The sequence below is a fragment of the Parasteatoda tepidariorum genome, chromosome 5, assembly GCF_043381705.1.
Source record: "Parasteatoda tepidariorum isolate YZ-2023 chromosome 5, CAS_Ptep_4.0, whole genome shotgun sequence".
NCBI classification, from domain to species: Eukaryota; Metazoa; Arthropoda; class Arachnida; order Araneae; family Theridiidae; genus Parasteatoda; species Parasteatoda tepidariorum.
The window spans coordinates 70,302,565-70,321,081 of NC_092208.1; the positions used below are offsets into that span (position 1 = coordinate 70,302,565).

General features: G+C 28.9%; 1 protein-coding gene across 1 annotated transcript; it reads left to right on the forward strand.

Moving 5' to 3' along the window:
• The first annotated feature begins 1,722 nt into the window (after positions 1-1,722).
• On the forward strand, positions 1,723-18,160 carry LOC107438682 (tubulin alpha chain, testis-specific). The gene is made up of 4 exons (XM_016051013.3): positions 1,723-1,878; positions 14,118-14,667; positions 16,289-16,816; positions 17,707-18,160. Exons 2-4 carry the CDS (start codon positions 14,140-14,142, stop codon positions 18,004-18,006), a joined length of 1,356 nt encoding a protein of 451 aa, XP_015906499.1. The 5' UTR covers positions 1,723-1,878; positions 14,118-14,139; the 3' UTR covers positions 18,007-18,160.
• Positions 18,161-18,517: the final 357 nt, after the last annotated feature.

The window sequence follows — 18,517 nt, forward strand, 5'->3', positions numbered from 1 at the left end:
AATTTTATTAGTCACCACATTTTGTATTTTTAGTAGCCCGTGGCTACTAAAAATACGGCTACTAGTGGCTTGTAATATTTATTAAATTTGTGTTGCCAAATTGGTGACACAGCACTGAAAAAATTATTTTTCAAAAGTTGTTTTGTGACAAGTATAATATTTTTCGATAGGTTATATACTGATATTTTAAGATTACAGTGGTAGTTAAAACAAAACAATTTTATTAACATTTGTTATAAATTTGCGAGTGCTTTTCATACTTTCAGCAGATGAAATTATAAGTTATCCTGGGTCTAATTTTGGTACAGTTTAGCATATACCTATATCTAATTTATTTTATTTCTTGGATATCACCATGAATAATTTGCATTAATTATCTTTGTTTCATAAGTGGAAAATATTTAATTATTAATCTGAATTTTTAAAATAACAAGGTGACTACAGCTCGACCCGCCCATCAACCTTCGCATTCATCATTATTTTTTTCTTAATAGTCGTTATTTACACGAAAAAAGGATCATTTTGATAGTATGTTATTATAATTCTATGTACGAACATTTTGTTAATATGTTTATCGCAACGAAATGAATGGTTATTTGGATTTGAAAAATAATCAACTGTTCTTGGAATAAAAATTTTAGCTTAGGATTACAAAAGGTGTGACACAATCAGAAGAAATAAATGACTTGTAATTTTACTCGTTAACGATGTTTTTATCATGAAAAAAGTTTGAATAGGAAACGGTTTTGACCGCTCTTGTATTAAGTTTTAGTGATTTTGAGAATTTTAATATAATTTTTAAGCTTTGTGTATAGCAACATCTAATTTCTCTATATTTTTCTTTACTTTTTATTTATTTACTTAATATTAATTTTGCAGCAACTCTATTGACACAGAATTTGACGGCAACTCTGCCGCAAGAAAATAAATAATTAAAAATTACAAATTTTTTAAACAAACTTCTATTTTGAAAAAAAAAAAGCTTGAAGTCAAAAGTTTTGGAAGAAATTTAAAAGTTAAAATGGTTAAGCACGTTAAGATTCAAGTATGTTGTTGCATTTGTGCGGTCTTCAGAAAGGTCAAACATAGTCTTATTTTAAAGCTACTTTAACATTTAATAAATCTCGAACTAATTATGGAGCGTTATTTATTTTTTAAATCCATCATACTCTAGTATACATTTCAGCACACCATCTCAATTTCATGTTTCTTAGTTTTTGCGAAGCAAAACAAAATTATCGTAAATTATTTATTTTTTATTTATTGTTTATTTTGTATTATTGCGGTATATATTTCACCACACCTTCGCAACTTCACGTTCCTTAGATTTTGCGAAGAAAAACAAAATTATCGTTAATTTGTGCAATCCATGAAGTTTATCACCCAGCGGCTCTTCTTACGGTATTCAATATAGAGAGATAATACATTAAACAATATTTCACTTTTATTTTTCTTAAAGTTTTCTTGAAATTTATTCTTATATATTCTAATAAAAACAAATTGGGGTAAAGAGATTAAAATCTTCCTAATTCCAATTTCCACTAATGCACAAAAAAGCACTTAAAATCTTCTGCACGTTTAACCTCATAAAACAACTGCCAAGCGACGGAACTTTCTTGGTAGATATTAATGTTTTCATTTAATATTTATTCTGTTGTGAGGAGCCAAAAAGTGAGTCATCCGTCTGTCGTATTATTCCGCAGAGTATCCTTCCAGGACTACAATTGATCCATTTCGAGCATGCGCATTGAGTGCATTACCTAATTGGTGCTACTGTGCTCAAAGATGCGGTGGAAAAACTGCATCGTGTGATTCAGGTCTAGGGCGAGGCAACGTAACACGTCTTGCTTATTGACTCAGAACATTCCTTCTGTTAAGGTTAGTATAAAATGGCATTTCTGACAACTTTTTTCTAATTTCATAAGTATTTTAATTTTAGTATGTCTAAATATTTACTAAATAAATATTTTTAAAAATACAAATCGAGATAATTAAGTAATTTTTGAAAAATTATTATAAATTCTATAAGAATTGCTAAGATTCTGTTCCAGAACATCTGTTCTTGCATTCATATTTTTTAAAACAAATATAATTTGTCTATTTTTTTTTTTGTAAAAAACTTTCGAATTGAAGAAATATTGGTTGATAATTCCAATTTTAATAATTCTTCTAAAGGAAATTTGAATTCTCATAAAATGAACAATTGTATTATAATAAAGTATGCAAAGCAATTTTAAATCTTTAATCTTATGCCATCATTATTTATTTAACTTAACAAATAAAATGGACTTTCTTTTAATTCAGGAATTCATTAAAAAGTATATATCTTTCAATGTGCAAGTTTGTAAGTGGTAGACACATCTTTTTAATATATGTAGTAGTATAGTTGCCAACCTATACGTTTCATAGTTTGAATTTTTTTTTATTCGTGTTGAAAAATTTGTAAATGATGATTTTTTAAAATGAACAATTCAATGATAAATAACTTTTCTCTTAGATCTAAATAAATTATAATTTGGAAGAGACGTGTTTGGAATATTTCACATTTAACTTAGAAGAAGTGGTCACCATTTTTTCGCTCTGCGTTTTATAACTATAAATTATTAAAATGCTAAATATAATATTTTTCACTTATTTTAATCTAAATTAGTAAGAAATTATTCTAATTATTTAAGATATAAAAAATATGATTAATAAAAATTCTGCTTCAAAAGGTTAATAAATGTAATTTAAAAATATTTTGCCAATTAAATATATACATACTTCAGAGACAAATTTATAAAAACTTGATAGTTGCACGATAAGTGCTAGCTTAATTTAAAAATAAGAAAAAAATATTTTATTGCTTTTTACTACTATTTTAAATACTAAAGGAAAATGTTCCAATGGCATTGAAATAAAAAGCATTTCGCAATCACTCCTTCTACGATCTTTCTTTCAACATTTTCTTTTTATTCTTCTAACTTTTACGTCTGTATTTCCGTTGTTAATAAAACAATATTTCACATGAAGCCATAAAAGAGTTTTTTGTTAACTAGTAGAGCGGCGCGCAACATAATTTTTGAGTAAATAAGCATTTGTCTGAGTGTTTAGATATGATTCATACCCTCCAACTACTACGGAATTTCCGTAGTTTAAGAAAATATATTTCCTTGAGGTTAAGAATTAATATTTTAATTAAATAGAATTAAACCTTTTGACGCAAATGGGTCACCGTAATTCCTTATATAAATTTTTTTCTGACGCTCTTTCTACTAGAAAAAATTACTTTTGGTATTTTTAAATTGCAAAAAACAGTCTTAAAAAATCTGTTAGATCTGTAGAACTATATTTGAAATGTTCCGATGGCATTGAAATAAAAAGCATTTCGCAATCACGCTTTCTACGATCTTTCTTTCAAAATTTTCTTTTTATTCCCCAAACTTTTACGTCTGTATTTCCGTTGTTAATAAAACAATATTTCACATGAAGCCATAAAAGAGTTTTTTGTTAACTAGTAGAGCGGCGCGCAACATAATTTTTGAGTAAATAAGCATTTGTCTGAGTGTTTAGATATGATATACCCTTAAACTACTACAGAATCTCCATAGTTTAAGAAAATATATTTCCTAGAGTTTAAGAATTAATATTTTAATTAAATAGGATTAAACCTTTTGACGCAAATGAGTCACCGTTATTCCTTTTATATATTTTTTTTTCTGACGTTCTTACTACTAGAAAAAATTACTTTTGGTATTTTTCAATTGTAAAAAACAGTCTTAAAAATCTGTTAGATTATATGAACTATTATATGAAACCGGTGTTTAATGCCGTATTTCATAAACCTATATTATTAAAATATTTAATACAATATTTTTTACTTATTTTGACCTTAATTAATACAAAATAATGAAAAATTTGCTTAAGAAAAATTCTGCATCAAAGCGTTAAGAAATTTATTTGTATACCATAAATTTGTATATAAATAAATTATTTAAAAATATGTATAGAATACCAGGTAGACAAACGGCTATATTTTTAGGTTTTAATAAAAAAAAAAAAAATATTAATAAGCTTTGTGTATATTAAAAATTCTCACCATAGTTCACTACCACTAGATAAAATAATTCGCAAGAATATCAAATATTGAAAGGTGTGCAATATTTTAATACTTTCGAAAGAATCTGGTAATTGAAATTTTTGGCCAGATTTTTTAAAATTTCTAGCTGTAGCTATTGAAATATTTATTCATTTATTTACACTTAATTTTACTGCTGTTGCTTTACAGATTTTAATTATTTGATACTGGTTCAGAACATCTAATTTTAAAAAATAAAATTTTCATTATATTCTAAAAAAAAGAAACAACTGTACTCAATTTTTTATTTATTTATTTATGTTGTTTTCCCCCGATCAGTAATAGTATAGGCAAGCAAATTTGCCCCATATTGTTCTAATCATAGATGAATGGATTAGAACTTTCGGTCTGATATCCAGTAACTAGTACAGATCAATTTGTATCAATCACCAAAATGTATTTGTAAAATTGTATATTTTGATCTCAGTTATACATTTGCTATATTTTTAATCACCCAAGTGGTAGTCACATCGGAACCCAGTAACTTAAGGAAGAAATTTCATAATAATATTACATTTATTTTGAAAATAATCACTATGTTGTTTCAAAAATATTTAAAGAATGATTGGAGAATGAAATTTTTTAATCGTTTAATTACATTAATGCTATCCCCAGTAATGTCTTTACGCATGGGCACACCCGGGCAGTGCCCGAGGCTCAGGCACTCAGGGTCCCTTGTGAATCTCACTTTTTATAAATTATACTTAGAAAAACTAGAAATAAACAAAATTGCCATACATTTTTTTAAAAATAAATATATTCCATTGTATAAAGTGCATTTTGTTATTCTTTCTATACATAGTGATCGATTATCATGCAAACAACAATAATTTGAATAGTTTATCACCGGGAAAACTTAAAAAGTCAACCGAAATCTATTTTTATACATTCCAATGAAGTTTTTATGTGGATTCAATCTTTTGGGGAAATCAAAATGTATTTAAAATTGTTTAAATTATTGCATGTGTTAAAAATTCTTTATTTTATGCATGTGAAGTTCGATTTTAAACAGTATACAATGTTATAAGGGCCCAAAAAATTTCTGTGCTCGGGGGCTATCCCTGTTGCAAGTTAAGAAGAGACCATTACTCCAATGGAGAAGAGCCTGCTTGCATCTAAATGGATGCCAAGCTCCAAACGCGAACGAATATCAACATCGCCAATTCTTGAAACAACGTAGCGCAGTCTTCTTTTTGCTTATAAAAAATAATTTTTGTCCGACGAGTTTAACTTTTAAAAACTTTTATATTGTTTTGAAAGCATAATTTTATAATTTGATAGCTGAATAAAACAGAACTATATGCCGTCGCGGATGATTACTGAAATCCTACACGCAATGGTCTTCAACGGAGTCATAAAGTTGGGTTTTATACAAGACAGTCGAATTTACAGTTAGCGGGTATTAATTAGTATATTTGTGGGTAGCCCTTATAAAATCATTCAGATATCTCACGTTAATACTTAAATGTTAAATTTTTGTTTACTTTTGATTAGATGATTGTAGCGTGAGTTTTTTATTTTTTATTTCTTCTTATTATTTTTATGCGCTTGAGTTTAGTTGATTTTTCTTGCGTGCGAGAAAAAAGTAGGTCGAGTTTTTACTCTTAAGAAATTTTTTAGCCACTTATGTTTTCGTTTCGTATTCCCATTAAGTGTGGAAAATCTTGGGTCACATAATTATATGATCATCTATGCTATACTTTGTATTTAATTTTTAATGTCACGCAAATGGCATTTTGAGTTCATTTACGCTTACACGCAATGCCTCATGAGTTTCTTGCTTAATGTTTTTTTTTTCTTTCAAACTCAGATTGAAATGAATGGTCCATCTTGTTTAAAAAAATTTATTAATTAAAAGCAGACACTGACAAGTTTTTATTCGAAAACACTCCCTCAGACTTCTAAACAAGTTTTTCTTCTTTTTTTGCTTTGATTAACAATAGAAGATACAAAAACTTTAACCTTCAGATACTCCAGGCAGAAAATAAAATGTGTACATTAGAAGAAAGTAAACTATGTAAAACTTAATTAACCTTTTCTGATTATTTTTAAGTATAAAATATTATGAATTAAAAATTTTTACTCCATAAACTACCTCTACGAATAAAATCGAAAACCTCTATTTTAAATTACAAGAAATTATTAAAAGTATATATTTTTTCAATCGAAGACAGAAAATTTCTTTAGTTCTAAGCTCATTATAATTTTTTGTGAAGCTCATCAGTTTATTACTGCTACATTTTTCAAAATATAATATCTTCACATTTTATTTTTTCCCTTGTGCTTAATGTTTCAATTTAAATTTTTTCTAGCTGCCTGAATGAGGTTACTCTTTGGCAGTACAAATCTAAATTTCTTCTTGTTTTTATTGTGTTCTTGTATTAATGTGTTTTTGTTTAATTTGATTAGAGGAAATTGCGTGTTTTGGTTATTTTTTACAAGCATTTTTTGGTTGTTCTAAATGAAATTATTGATTATTTTTTAGCTTTTTTTTTTTGAAAATTATAGAGTGTTTTCATAGTGTATTTCTTCACATTTTCGTTATGAAATAAAATCTATTAAAGTCACATGAATGAGATATTTTTGAACTGTCTCAAAAACTGTTCAGGTTCTTGTCGGAATCGAATTTTTTAGTTTCTAATAATATTTAATTGTGATTAAAACTCCAACCTTTGATACATACAGTGTATCTTCGCACCTGGGAAATCATGAGAAATCATTGAAAGTCATAAATTTTTGATATTGAACAAAATTTGTCATGATTTTAGCTATTTTTAAAAAAAATCATGGAAAGTCATGAATTTAGGTAGCCGAAATATATACCCCCCCGCCCCTATTTCATGGTGTTCCGAATATCTGAATTTATAACAAAATTCCCACTCACTGTCCTATTTTATTAAAATATAAAATGTTTTATCATGTTCTTTAAAAATTATGGTGTTCTTTCAAAAAAGGAAAGAAAAAACATCGTTTCTGTAGCAAATTATCTTTTAAACTTCTGTGATTTCAGAAATTTTGATATTTTATTTTATCAATTTCAAATTCTAGCTGAGGCGAGCCAGTCATTGGCGAATTTTTTTTATTCCGAAATGAGAACAAAAAAATCATGAGCATTTCTTTCCTTTCTGATGAACAAGAATAGTATCTTTAGATTATGATTCTGCAGAAAAAAATTATTTGCTTTTGTACTTTTTTCAGCTGTTTTATTGCTTCATCTCTATCTTTACTCATTTTTTTTTTTTTTTTTTTTTTTTTTTTTTTTTTTTTTTTTTTTTTTTTTTTTTNACTTTTTTTTTTAAATTTAAAATCTATTAATATGGAGATGCAGAGTATAACAGTTTTGGCTATACCTATCATTTCAATTAATGTTATTATAATGCTTTCTTAAATTTATTGTTGTGTTTTTGTCGGAGAAAATAGTAACGTTGTTAAAGTCATGAAAAATTCTTGGAATTAGTCATGAATTTGAAAATCTTAAATGTAGCAGATACCCTGTACATAGATAATCATAATAGTTTTTAACCTATTTATGCCTATAGCCCTTTTAAAATAAATTTTTTTTTCAAAAAGGAAATAAACTGGTAGTTAAATAGTTTATTTATTTATTTATATATATATATATAATATTAATCGATACTCAAATTATGGCTCGAGAGGTGCTTGAGGAAAAAATACAGAGCACGTAATAGAGCATTTTGATGAGTTTTCTATCTTATCTCAAGACAGAGATGGAAGTAATGTTAATGCTTCTGCTGCCTATGGATGGGTGATCGTGTAAAGCTAAGGGTGGTGGCGCTAGTGGTAAAATTGCTCTTTCAAGACTTCCGGGTTACTGCTTCCGATATATTTTTACGCCGCAGATTGAAAAAACGCGCCATCATATTATTGCATCATATCTTATGCAGTATTTTACATGTACCGAGTTCTTTCTTTCAGCCTTTAAACTTCAGCATTATCATATTAATATTATAATCATGAGAATATTTTCTAATTAAGCTAACTTAAAAAGATATTTTTNTTTAAAATGAACAATTCAATGATAAATAACTTTTCTCTTAGATCTAAATAAATTATAATTTGGAAGAGACGTGTTTGGAATATTTCACATTTAACTTAGAAGAAGTGGTCACCATTTTTTCGCTCTGCGTTTTATAACTATAAATTATTAAAATGCTAAATATAATATTTTTCACTTATTTTAATCTAAATTAGTAAGAAATTATTCTAATTATTTAAGATATAAAAAATATGATTAATAAAAATTCTGCTTCAAAAGGTTAATAAATGTAATTTAAAAATATTTTGCCAATTAAATATATACATACTTCAGAGACAAATTTATAAAAACTTGATAGTTGCACGATAAGTGCTAGCTTAATTTAAAAATAAGAAAAAAATATTTTATTGCTTTTTACTACTATTTTAAATACTAAAGGAAAATGTTCCAATGGCATTGAAATAAAAAGCATTTCGCAATCACTCCTTCTACGATCTTTCTTTCAACATTTTCTTTTTATTCTTCTAACTTTTACGTCTGTATTTCCGTTGTTAATAAAACAATATTTCACATGAAGCCATAAAAGAGTTTTTTGTTAACTAGTAGAGCGGCGCGCAACATAATTTTTGAGTAAATAAGCATTTGTCTGAGTGTTTAGATATGATTCATACCCTCCAACTACTACGGAATTTCCGTAGTTTAAGAAAATATATTTCCTACAGGTTAAGAATTAATATTTTAATTAAATAGAATTAAACCTTTTGACGCAAATGGGTCACCGTTATTCCTTTTATATATTTTTTTTTCTGGCGCTCTTTTTACTAGAAAAAATTACTTTTGGTGTTTTTAAATTGTAAAAAACAGTCAAAAAATCTGTTAGATCTGTCGAACTATATTTGAAATGTTCCGATGGCATTGAAATAAAAAGCATTTCGCAATCACTCTTTCTACGATCTTTCTTTCAACATTATCTTTTTATTCTCCTAACTTTTACGTCTGTATTTCCGTTGTTAATAAAACAATATTTCACATAAAGCTATCAAAGAGTTTTTTGTTAACTGGTATGGTAGAGTGGCACGCAACATAATTTTTGAGTAAATAAGCATTTGTCTTAAGTATTTAGATATGATTCATACCCTCCAACTACTACGGAATTTCCGTAGTTTAAGAAAATATATTTCATAGAGGTTAAGAATTAATATTTTAATTAAATAGAATTAAACCTTTTGACGCAAATGGGTCACCGTTATACCTTTTATACATATTTTTTTTCTAACGCTCATTCTACTAGAAAAAATTACTTTTGGTATTTTTTAATTGTAAAAATCAGTCTTAAAAAATCTGTTAGATTATATGAACTATATTTGAACTAAAATATAATATTAAAAAGAAGTAGGAAAAATTTTCCTTTTATTTATTTTCAAAAATTTATTAATAAATGATTTTCTAAATTAAAGTAATTTCAACGATTAATAACTGTTTCTCTTAGATCTAAATATAATTGCAATTAAGTGCAAATTTGAAAATTATTATTTGGAAATGAGCTGTGTTTGGAAGATGCCGTATTTCATAAACCTAAATAATTAATATATTTAATATAATATTTTTTACTTATTTTGACCTTAATTAATACAAAATAACGAAAAAGTATGAAAAATTTGCTTAATAAAAATTCTGCATCAAAGGGTGAAGAAATTTATTTTTATACTGAAAATTTGTATATGAATAAATAATTTTAAAATATATATAGAATACCAGGTAGACAAACGGCTATATTTTTAGGTTTTGATAAAAAAAAATATATATATATTTGAGTAATCTTTGTGTATATTAAAAATTCTCACCATAGTTCTCTACCACTAGAAAAAATAATTCGCAAGAATAATTCAACTATTAAACTTTGTATATTTCAAATATATTTTAATACTTCAAATTTATATAATATAAATTTTCAAATATATTTTAATACTTTCGAAAGAATCTGGTAATTGAAATTTTTGGCCAAAGATTTTTTAAACTTTCTAGCTGTAGTTATTAAAATATTTATTTACACTTAATTTTACAGCTGTTGCTTTTCAGATTTTAATTATTTGATACTGGTTTAGAACAACAATTTTTTAATCGTTTAATTACATTTATACTATACCCTGTTGTTGCTAGTTAAGAAAAGACCATTACCCCTATGGAGAAGAGCCTGTTTGCATCCAACTGCACGCTAAATGGATGCTAAGCTCGAAACGCGAACGAATATCAACATCGCCAATTCTTGAAACGACGTAGCAGAGTCGTCTTTTTACTTATAAAAAACAACACGAATTGAATTTTTGTCCTACGAGTTTGACTTTTAAAAGCTTTTATTTTGTTTTGAAAGCATAATTTTATAATTTGATAGCTAAATAAAACAGAACTATATGCTTCGCGGATGATTACTTAAATCCTATAACGCAATGGTGTTTTCTTAACGTTATCGGAATATAGTCTTAAAATTTGGTTTTTTGCCGGACAGTCGAATTTACAGATCTGAAGTGGCATTAGTCAAATTCTTAATTTGATTTTATTGTATGCATAAACTGGAAATAAATGAACTGAATATTTAGGTTTTCGTTTGAAGAAAAGGACGGAAATTAACGTTGGCTATAGTTATCAGATCAATATTAAATTAAGAAACTGATGTAAAATTTATTGATTATAAATTTTATGACAAGGTTTCGTAATTGAGAATAATGTTTCTTAAAATCATAGATGGTTAAAAATAAGTCATAACTCTTGGAACCCGTATGACCTATTCGCAGAACCTTTTAGTTCCATGGAACACCATTTGGGAATCACTGGGCTACACGATTATTTGATCAATTTAATACTTAAATGTTAAAATTTTGTTTAATTTTGATTCGATTATTGTAGCGTGATTTTTTTCTCCTTCTTCTTATTATTTTTTTTATGCGCTTGAGTTTAATTGATTTTTCTTGCGTGCGAGAAAAAAGTAGGTCGAGTTTTTACTCTAAGAAATTTTTTAGCCGCTTATGTTTTCGTTTCGTATTCCCATTAAATGTGGAAAGTCTTGGGTCACATAATTATATGATCATCTATGCTATACTTTGTATTTAATTTTTAATGTCACGCAAATGGCATTTTGAGTTCATTTACACTTACACGAAATGCCTCATGAGTTTCTTGCTTAATGTTTTTTTTTTTTTTTTCAAACTTAGATTAAAATGAATGGCCCATCTTGATTAAAAAAATTTATTAATTAAAAGCAGACACTGGCAAGTTTTTATTAGAAAACATTCCCTCAGACTTCTAAACAGGTTTTTTTTTTTTTTTTTTTGGCGTTGATTAACAATGGAAGATACAAAAAACTTTAACCTTCAGATACGAGGTAGAAAATAAAATGTATATACTTTGAAATGTGTACATTAGAAGAAAGTAAACGATATAAAACTTAATTAACTTTTTCTGGTTATTTTTTAAATATTATATAAAATATTATGAATTAAAATTTTTACTCTATAAACTACCTCTACCAATAAAATCAAATACCTCTATTTTGAATTACAAGAAATTATTAAAAGTATATATTTTTTCTGTTGAAGACAGAAAATTTCTTGAGTTCTAAGCTCATTATAATTTTTCGTGAAGCTCATCAGTTTATTATTGCTACATTTTTCAAAATATAATATCTTCATAATTTATTTTTTCTAGCTGCCTGGGGAATGAGGTTACTCTTTGGCAGTACAAATCTAGATTTCTTCTTGTTTTTATTTGTTCTTGTATTAATGTGTATTTGTTTATTTTGATTATAGGAAATTGCGTGTTTTGGTTATATTTTACAAGCAATTTTTGGTTGTTCTGAATGAAATTATTATTAATTATTATTTTAGCATTTTTTTGAAAATTATGGAATGTTTTCATAGTGTATTTCTTCACGTTTTCGTTATGAAATAAATCAATCGTAGTCACATAACTGAGATATTTATAAACTGTCTCAAAAACTATTCAGGTGGTTGCTGGAATCTAATTTTTTAGTTTCTAATAATATTTAACTGTAATTAAAACTCCGACCATTGATACATAGATAATCATAATAGCTTTTTAACTTATTAATGCCTATCCTCCTTTTTAAATAACGTTTTTTTTCTGTCCAAGAAGAAAAGAGTGTTAGTTTAATTGTTCTAACATTCTGATCTCTTTGAGGAAACTAGATAGTTCTATATATATATATATACACATTATTCAATACTCAAATTATGGCTCGAGAGGTGCGTGGGAAGGAAATACAGAGCATGTAATGGAGCATTTTGATGAGTTTTCTATCTTATCTCAAGACAAGAGATGGAATTAATGCTTCTGCTGCCTATTATGCTAAAATGTCCCCAATGATTAAATGGCTGCTGGACAGACTGAAAATTCTTACTAAAATTCAATACATAAGAAACTCGCAGTCATCTCTTGAAAATAGTTAAAATTGAAATCAAAGTATTTAAGCGCGGACAACAGCTAGACGGTGAAAAAATTTTGGTTAATATATTGATAAATAATAATTGTTTAAAATGAATTAAGATGTTAGCATCGGATGAGGGGGCGAAGAATTAGAATATTTTAAAACAATTATGATGTGCATTTGGCTGGGTTACCACTAACGTTTATGTCGTTGTCAAGATAATTTTGATAGCAGACCAAGCTTGTCGCCAGATGCAGTTTATAAGTATAATATGTATGTTTGAATATGAAATCTGAACGCAGTTCTTTGGTAAAGATGAAATAGTGTTTAACGTAAACATATATCCATTGAGGTAAAAAAACAAACATGGGCTACCAATTTTTTTACATAAGGGATTTTCATAACAAAAAAAAAAAAAAAAAAAACACTTTTTGTTGCAAGGTCTTAATGGGTTAAAGGGATACAAGCAGAAAAGTTTTTTTTATTTAAGTAATACATTTTGTTGAATATGTTTGGTTGGTCTTAGGTGTATAGAAGAACTTAATCTTAAGATGCTACTGAAAATATCAATTTCATTATTTGCAAAAATTGCAATAATTACCAACAATATCTGAAATAATTGTAAACAGTTTTCTTTGATTTTTACAGAGGCAATAATTTTGCAGCCTCTTTATACATTTAGGTATTTTGCAAGAGGAATTTTTACGTTTAGTTATATTGTCGTTCGAATCTTACGAGGCTATTTTAAAGACAAAAGTTAACCACATTTAATGTCATATTGTTTTTTACGAACTTATCAAATTAAAAAATGTCAGTTTTCAATGTTTCTGTATTACATTTCAATAGGAACATTTTCAGCTTGCTATTAGTAAATTTTATCCAACTATAGACATTAAATTTGTATGAGTAGAACCTTTAGCTGCTTTCTAACAATTTTCTGTAGCAATATTAATAATTATTATTACACCCCATAAGAAATACTCGATATTGTTAAATGTGTTTTGTAAATTAACTATTTAGAAATAATTTCAGATGATGTTTATACCAGTCACGTTGAGAAGTGTTTATAACGAAGCAAAATTTACCCCCAAAAAAATGTAAAAAAAAAAAAGTCGTATTTTTTGGAATTGAAGCCGTATTTGGAGAACTATTGGATCGATTTCATTAAAAGATTCAATTTTTTGTCATTTAAAGTTACAAAATTATTTTAAATAATGTATGCTACACAGTTCTAAATTTATTTAATTAACAATCCGAACTTTCGATCGATGTTCTTTGTTGATTAAGAGTCCAAATCAGTTTAAAGAAAATTATATGTCTATTCCGAGAAAGTACATTTTTGTTTCTGATTTCGTTACTTAAAATACTGTTCGCCCTGATTTACTAACGTATTTAAGGTACAGCCCTCAAATCTTTAAGATTAAGCCCATCTTAGTTAACGAAAATCCTATAAATTTAAAAGTTACTCAGGGTGTGCGTTCACTTTTTTACTTAGTGCACCGTAAACTGTCTTGTACTTTTTTTTTCATATGCTATATATTAATTACTTTCATTCATTTTAGGTTAAATATTTAGATTTCAACCATGCGTGAATGTATCAGTATCCATGTTGGCCAAGCTGGCGTGCAAATTGGCAATGCTTGTTGGGAGCTGTACTGCCTGGAACACGGCATTCAGCCTGATGGTCAGATGCCAAGTGATAAAACCATAGGCGGTGGAGACGATTCCTTTAACACCTTTTTCAGTGAAACTGGAGCAGGAAAGCATGTCCCAAGAGCAGTCTATGTCGACTTAGAACCGACAGTAGTTGATGAGGTTCGAACCGGGACCTACCGACAGCTCTTTCATCCGGAGCAGCTAATCACGGGAAAGGAAGACGCTGCCAACAACTACGCTAGAGGTCACTACACCATTGGCAAAGAAATCGTAGACCTAGTGTTGGACAGGATTCGAAAATTGGCTGATCAATGTACTGGTCTGCAGGGATTTCTCATATTCCACAGCTTTGGAGGAGGCACTGGGTCTGGCTTCACTTCTTTACTGATGGAAAGATTGTCCGTAGATTACGGAAAGAAGTCAAAGTTGGAATTTGCCATTTATCCTGCTCCTCAGGTGATTTTTATTATTACAATTATTGTTATTAAAAAAACATACTTGACCAGTTTGAGGTTATGAATTACTTAAAAACACATTAGACTTTTCTAAATTGTGAGCCCTATTCTAGTATTTTACAAAAAAAAAAAAAAACAGNATTAATTTTAAAAAAAAAAAAAAAACAGTAGAGTACTTTCCTTGGGGGGGGGATGCTGGGCTTCAGCCTACTAGTTTCAAATAACAGGTTCAATGGTTGATTCAAATGCAACTTTTGACTCATACTAATCAGAACACTGAAGTGACTAACTATAAAACAACTAAATAGTTAATAAGTCCGTATATTTTGATATTGAATTGCTACTTGAGTAAATTTTGCTTTAATACTTCTAATTGTTGTTTAATCCAGATGCTATTGCTGCCCCACTAAATAAAGACTATTTTTGCCTTAATATTTCAAAATGTGGATTAATATTGACTTCTAATACAATTACTGCCCGAACAAACGAAATAATTTTTGTCATTACTTAACTCTGGTAATGCATGTTATTCTGATTATTGCTCTGTGGTACAGTTTTAAAAATTTTATTAAAAGTCTTACATTTAAAATTTTACATTGGGGAACATTTTTTTCTTCTGTCGCTTGATATTTTAAACGAGGCTACAGTTTTTATGAAATTTAATAATGTTTTCTCGATCAGGATTTTTTAACACTTTTCATTCGAGCTAATACTAAGTGTTTCACTCCCACTTCTTTGTTGCGTAAGGCGAGATTGAAGAAAGGGGATAATACATTTCAGTTTATGACGTGATACGTTAAGTTCATATGTGTTTTGTCTCAAGTGTTATTTTCAAAGGCGCGGACAAATGTATGTATTAAAACATATACGTTCTTTACTAAAAATAACATTTTGAAAAAAAAATTTACGTTCGTTGCAAAATATCTGATTTAAAATCCCCACACCCGAATTCTCTAAGATCAAGTACTTGTATAATTGCATCAAAAAATCTCAATACGCGGGAAATAATACACCGATTTAGTTTACATTACATTATGTTATTTTAAATGACGAAATTTAATAACATGATGTACAAAATTTCACAAACATAGCTTCGAAATAGTTCGATTATTTATAATAAAGTATAATTTTAAAAAACATTGAAACTTATTTTTCGCATCAAACCCTTTTTGTTAAATAAGGTTGTTAATTGTATCTGAAAATGTTTCGAATTGCCCAGTTAGTTTCAGAGATAAGCTGAAAAACACAAAGAGTAAAAATTATACTACTTAACCTTTAGTTTTCAACAACACTTGTAAATTAACTGTGAGGGCTTTATTTTTAGGGTTGTGACTGTCCCTCATATCTTAATTTAAAATTCACTTTAGACAGAGAGAGGGAGATCTGTTTGGCTCAAAAACTAGTTTTACGTTGGAAAAGTGGGAAAATCTTGAAATTGAGATTTGACCACTTCCTGACTGAAGTACTTGAATTTCAAGTGAAGATCTATGGCGGGTGACGTTGAAAATTTATATCGTTTACTAACCCCTACAGGCAAACTGTATAGCCATTTTTCAACGGAAAAAAAAATTAAGAAATACATTAAAAAATTCTCCGAGCCTAATATATGAGTTTTCCCTTAGGTATCCACAGCAGTTGTCGAACCTTACAATTCCATTCTTACCACCCACACGACGCTGGAGCATTCAGACTGCGCCTTCATGGTCGACAACGAAGCAATCTACGACATCTGTCGAAGAAATCTCGACATCGAAAGGCCCACATACACAAATCTTAATCGTCTGATCGGACAGATAGTATCTTCAATCACAGCCTCACTCCGCTTCGACGGAGCACTGAATGTCGATCTGACCGAATTCCAGACGAATCTCGTGCCATATCCCAGAATCCACTTCCCATTGGTAACCTACGCCCCTGTGATATCAGCGGAAAAGGCTTACCACGAACAACTGACTGTAGCAGAGATCACCAACGCCTGTTTCGAGCCTGCAAACCAAATGGTTAAATGTGATCCAAGGCATGGAAAATACATGGCTTGCTGTCTGCTGTACAGAGGTGATGTAGTCCCCAAGGATGTCAATGCAGCCATCGCTGCCATTAAGACTAAACGTTCCATACAGTTCGTCGATTGGTGCCCAACTGGGTTTAAGGTGAGTAATATTGTATAAACAATGTATTACATTTTACTCTTATTTAAAATAAAATCATTTCCGAACAGCTCGCTGTGGGGCAGGGGGTCATGGAGATTAAAGCTCCGTAATTTCGTGAACAACGGTATGATTATGGCAATGTGGTCAGAACTGCGCACAGTGCCGCCTTTACTTCCCAAACAAGATGGTACCCATCGATCTGATTCTGGGTAGGCTTCAGGCCGCCTCTGGGAATCGAACACCAGTTCTTCACAATGACAGTTCAGTGGCTTAACCACTGAGCTATCATTGTGAATTAATTATACATATTATTAATTATACTATAAAAATAGGAAAAATACAAAAAAAAATTAATTTCTATTTCTATTAATTATACAAAAAAAAGGAAAAACAAAAAAAAGTTACCCAGTGAAAAACTGCTAAGTATAACTCCATCATAGTTTTTCATCGCTTAAATCGTATTAGCTAACTTTACCATTTTACCCTTTAAATAGCAGGGTATACATTTTAATATTTTTGAATTGAGTAAATCTTTTAACAATTTGGACTTTAACGGTGTAGAACTATGTTATTTTTTTAACATAAATCCTAATAATGAAACTTTTGTGCTGCCAATTTTTTTTTCTTTACGATAAAAAGATTTCTTTTTTATGAAGAATTCTAGGCACAAATGGAAAAAAGCCTTAATATCGGATTGCCGTACTCAAAGTACAAAAACTGCAATTTTGTATACAGGATCTTCAAAAATTCGAAATATGAAAATAGGGCTTTTTGTGTTTTGAGGAAGGAGTCCGCCATAAATTTTGTCTTTGGTCCCGTAAAACATTTTGTTCTGCCTTCTCTACTATTATAAGATATTAGAAAATAAAACTAAATAATTTGATTTATAGGTGGGTATCAACTACCAGCCACCAACAGTTGTACCTGGAGGTGACCTGGCTAAAGTACAGCGCGCTGTTTGTATGCTCTCCAATACTACAGCAATCGCTGAAGCTTGGGCACGACTGGATCACAAGTTCGATCTCATGTATGCTAAGAGGGCTTTCGTCCATTGGTATGTCGGAGAAGGTATGGAAGAGGGCGAGTTTTCAGAAGCAAGAGAAGATTTGGCAGCTTTGGAGAAAGATTATGAAGAAGTTGGCATCGATTCCACCGAGGGTGGTGAAGAAGAAGGAGAGGAAGAATATTAAAACTTTTTTTTCCAGGACTTTAACAACAATGTTGTTTGTCTGCATTTCTGTCATACTACGTTCTTGGATTATTATTTTTTACTTCGACCGTATGGTTAAATTTGTATTTGCTTTTTATTGTTTAAAAATCTATTAAAATCATTTCAAAATTGAATTGTAATGCTGTCTATTCTTTGTATAAAAAGTACTAAAGAACCTACCGGTGAATGCGACGAAAAAAAAAATCCTTAAATTCATTAGAGCGCCAATTAACCGGATCATTGATGTACCCTGTACTGGTCCAAAACTTATCTTTGGTTTTTCACGAAAATACTTCTTTATTTTCAAAATGTCTGAAAAGGGGGTCAAAAATTGGCTTCTTTTGTGACCTTAAAAAGAACCTCACATTCATTCCGCATAGTTTCAATGTGGGTGAAAGTAGTTTCGAATAAGGGAACAGGTTGCAAATGGTAAATTCTTTTTTTAGAAAAAAGTAAAACTTCTAAACACTCTCTAAAAAGCAAAAGTACAA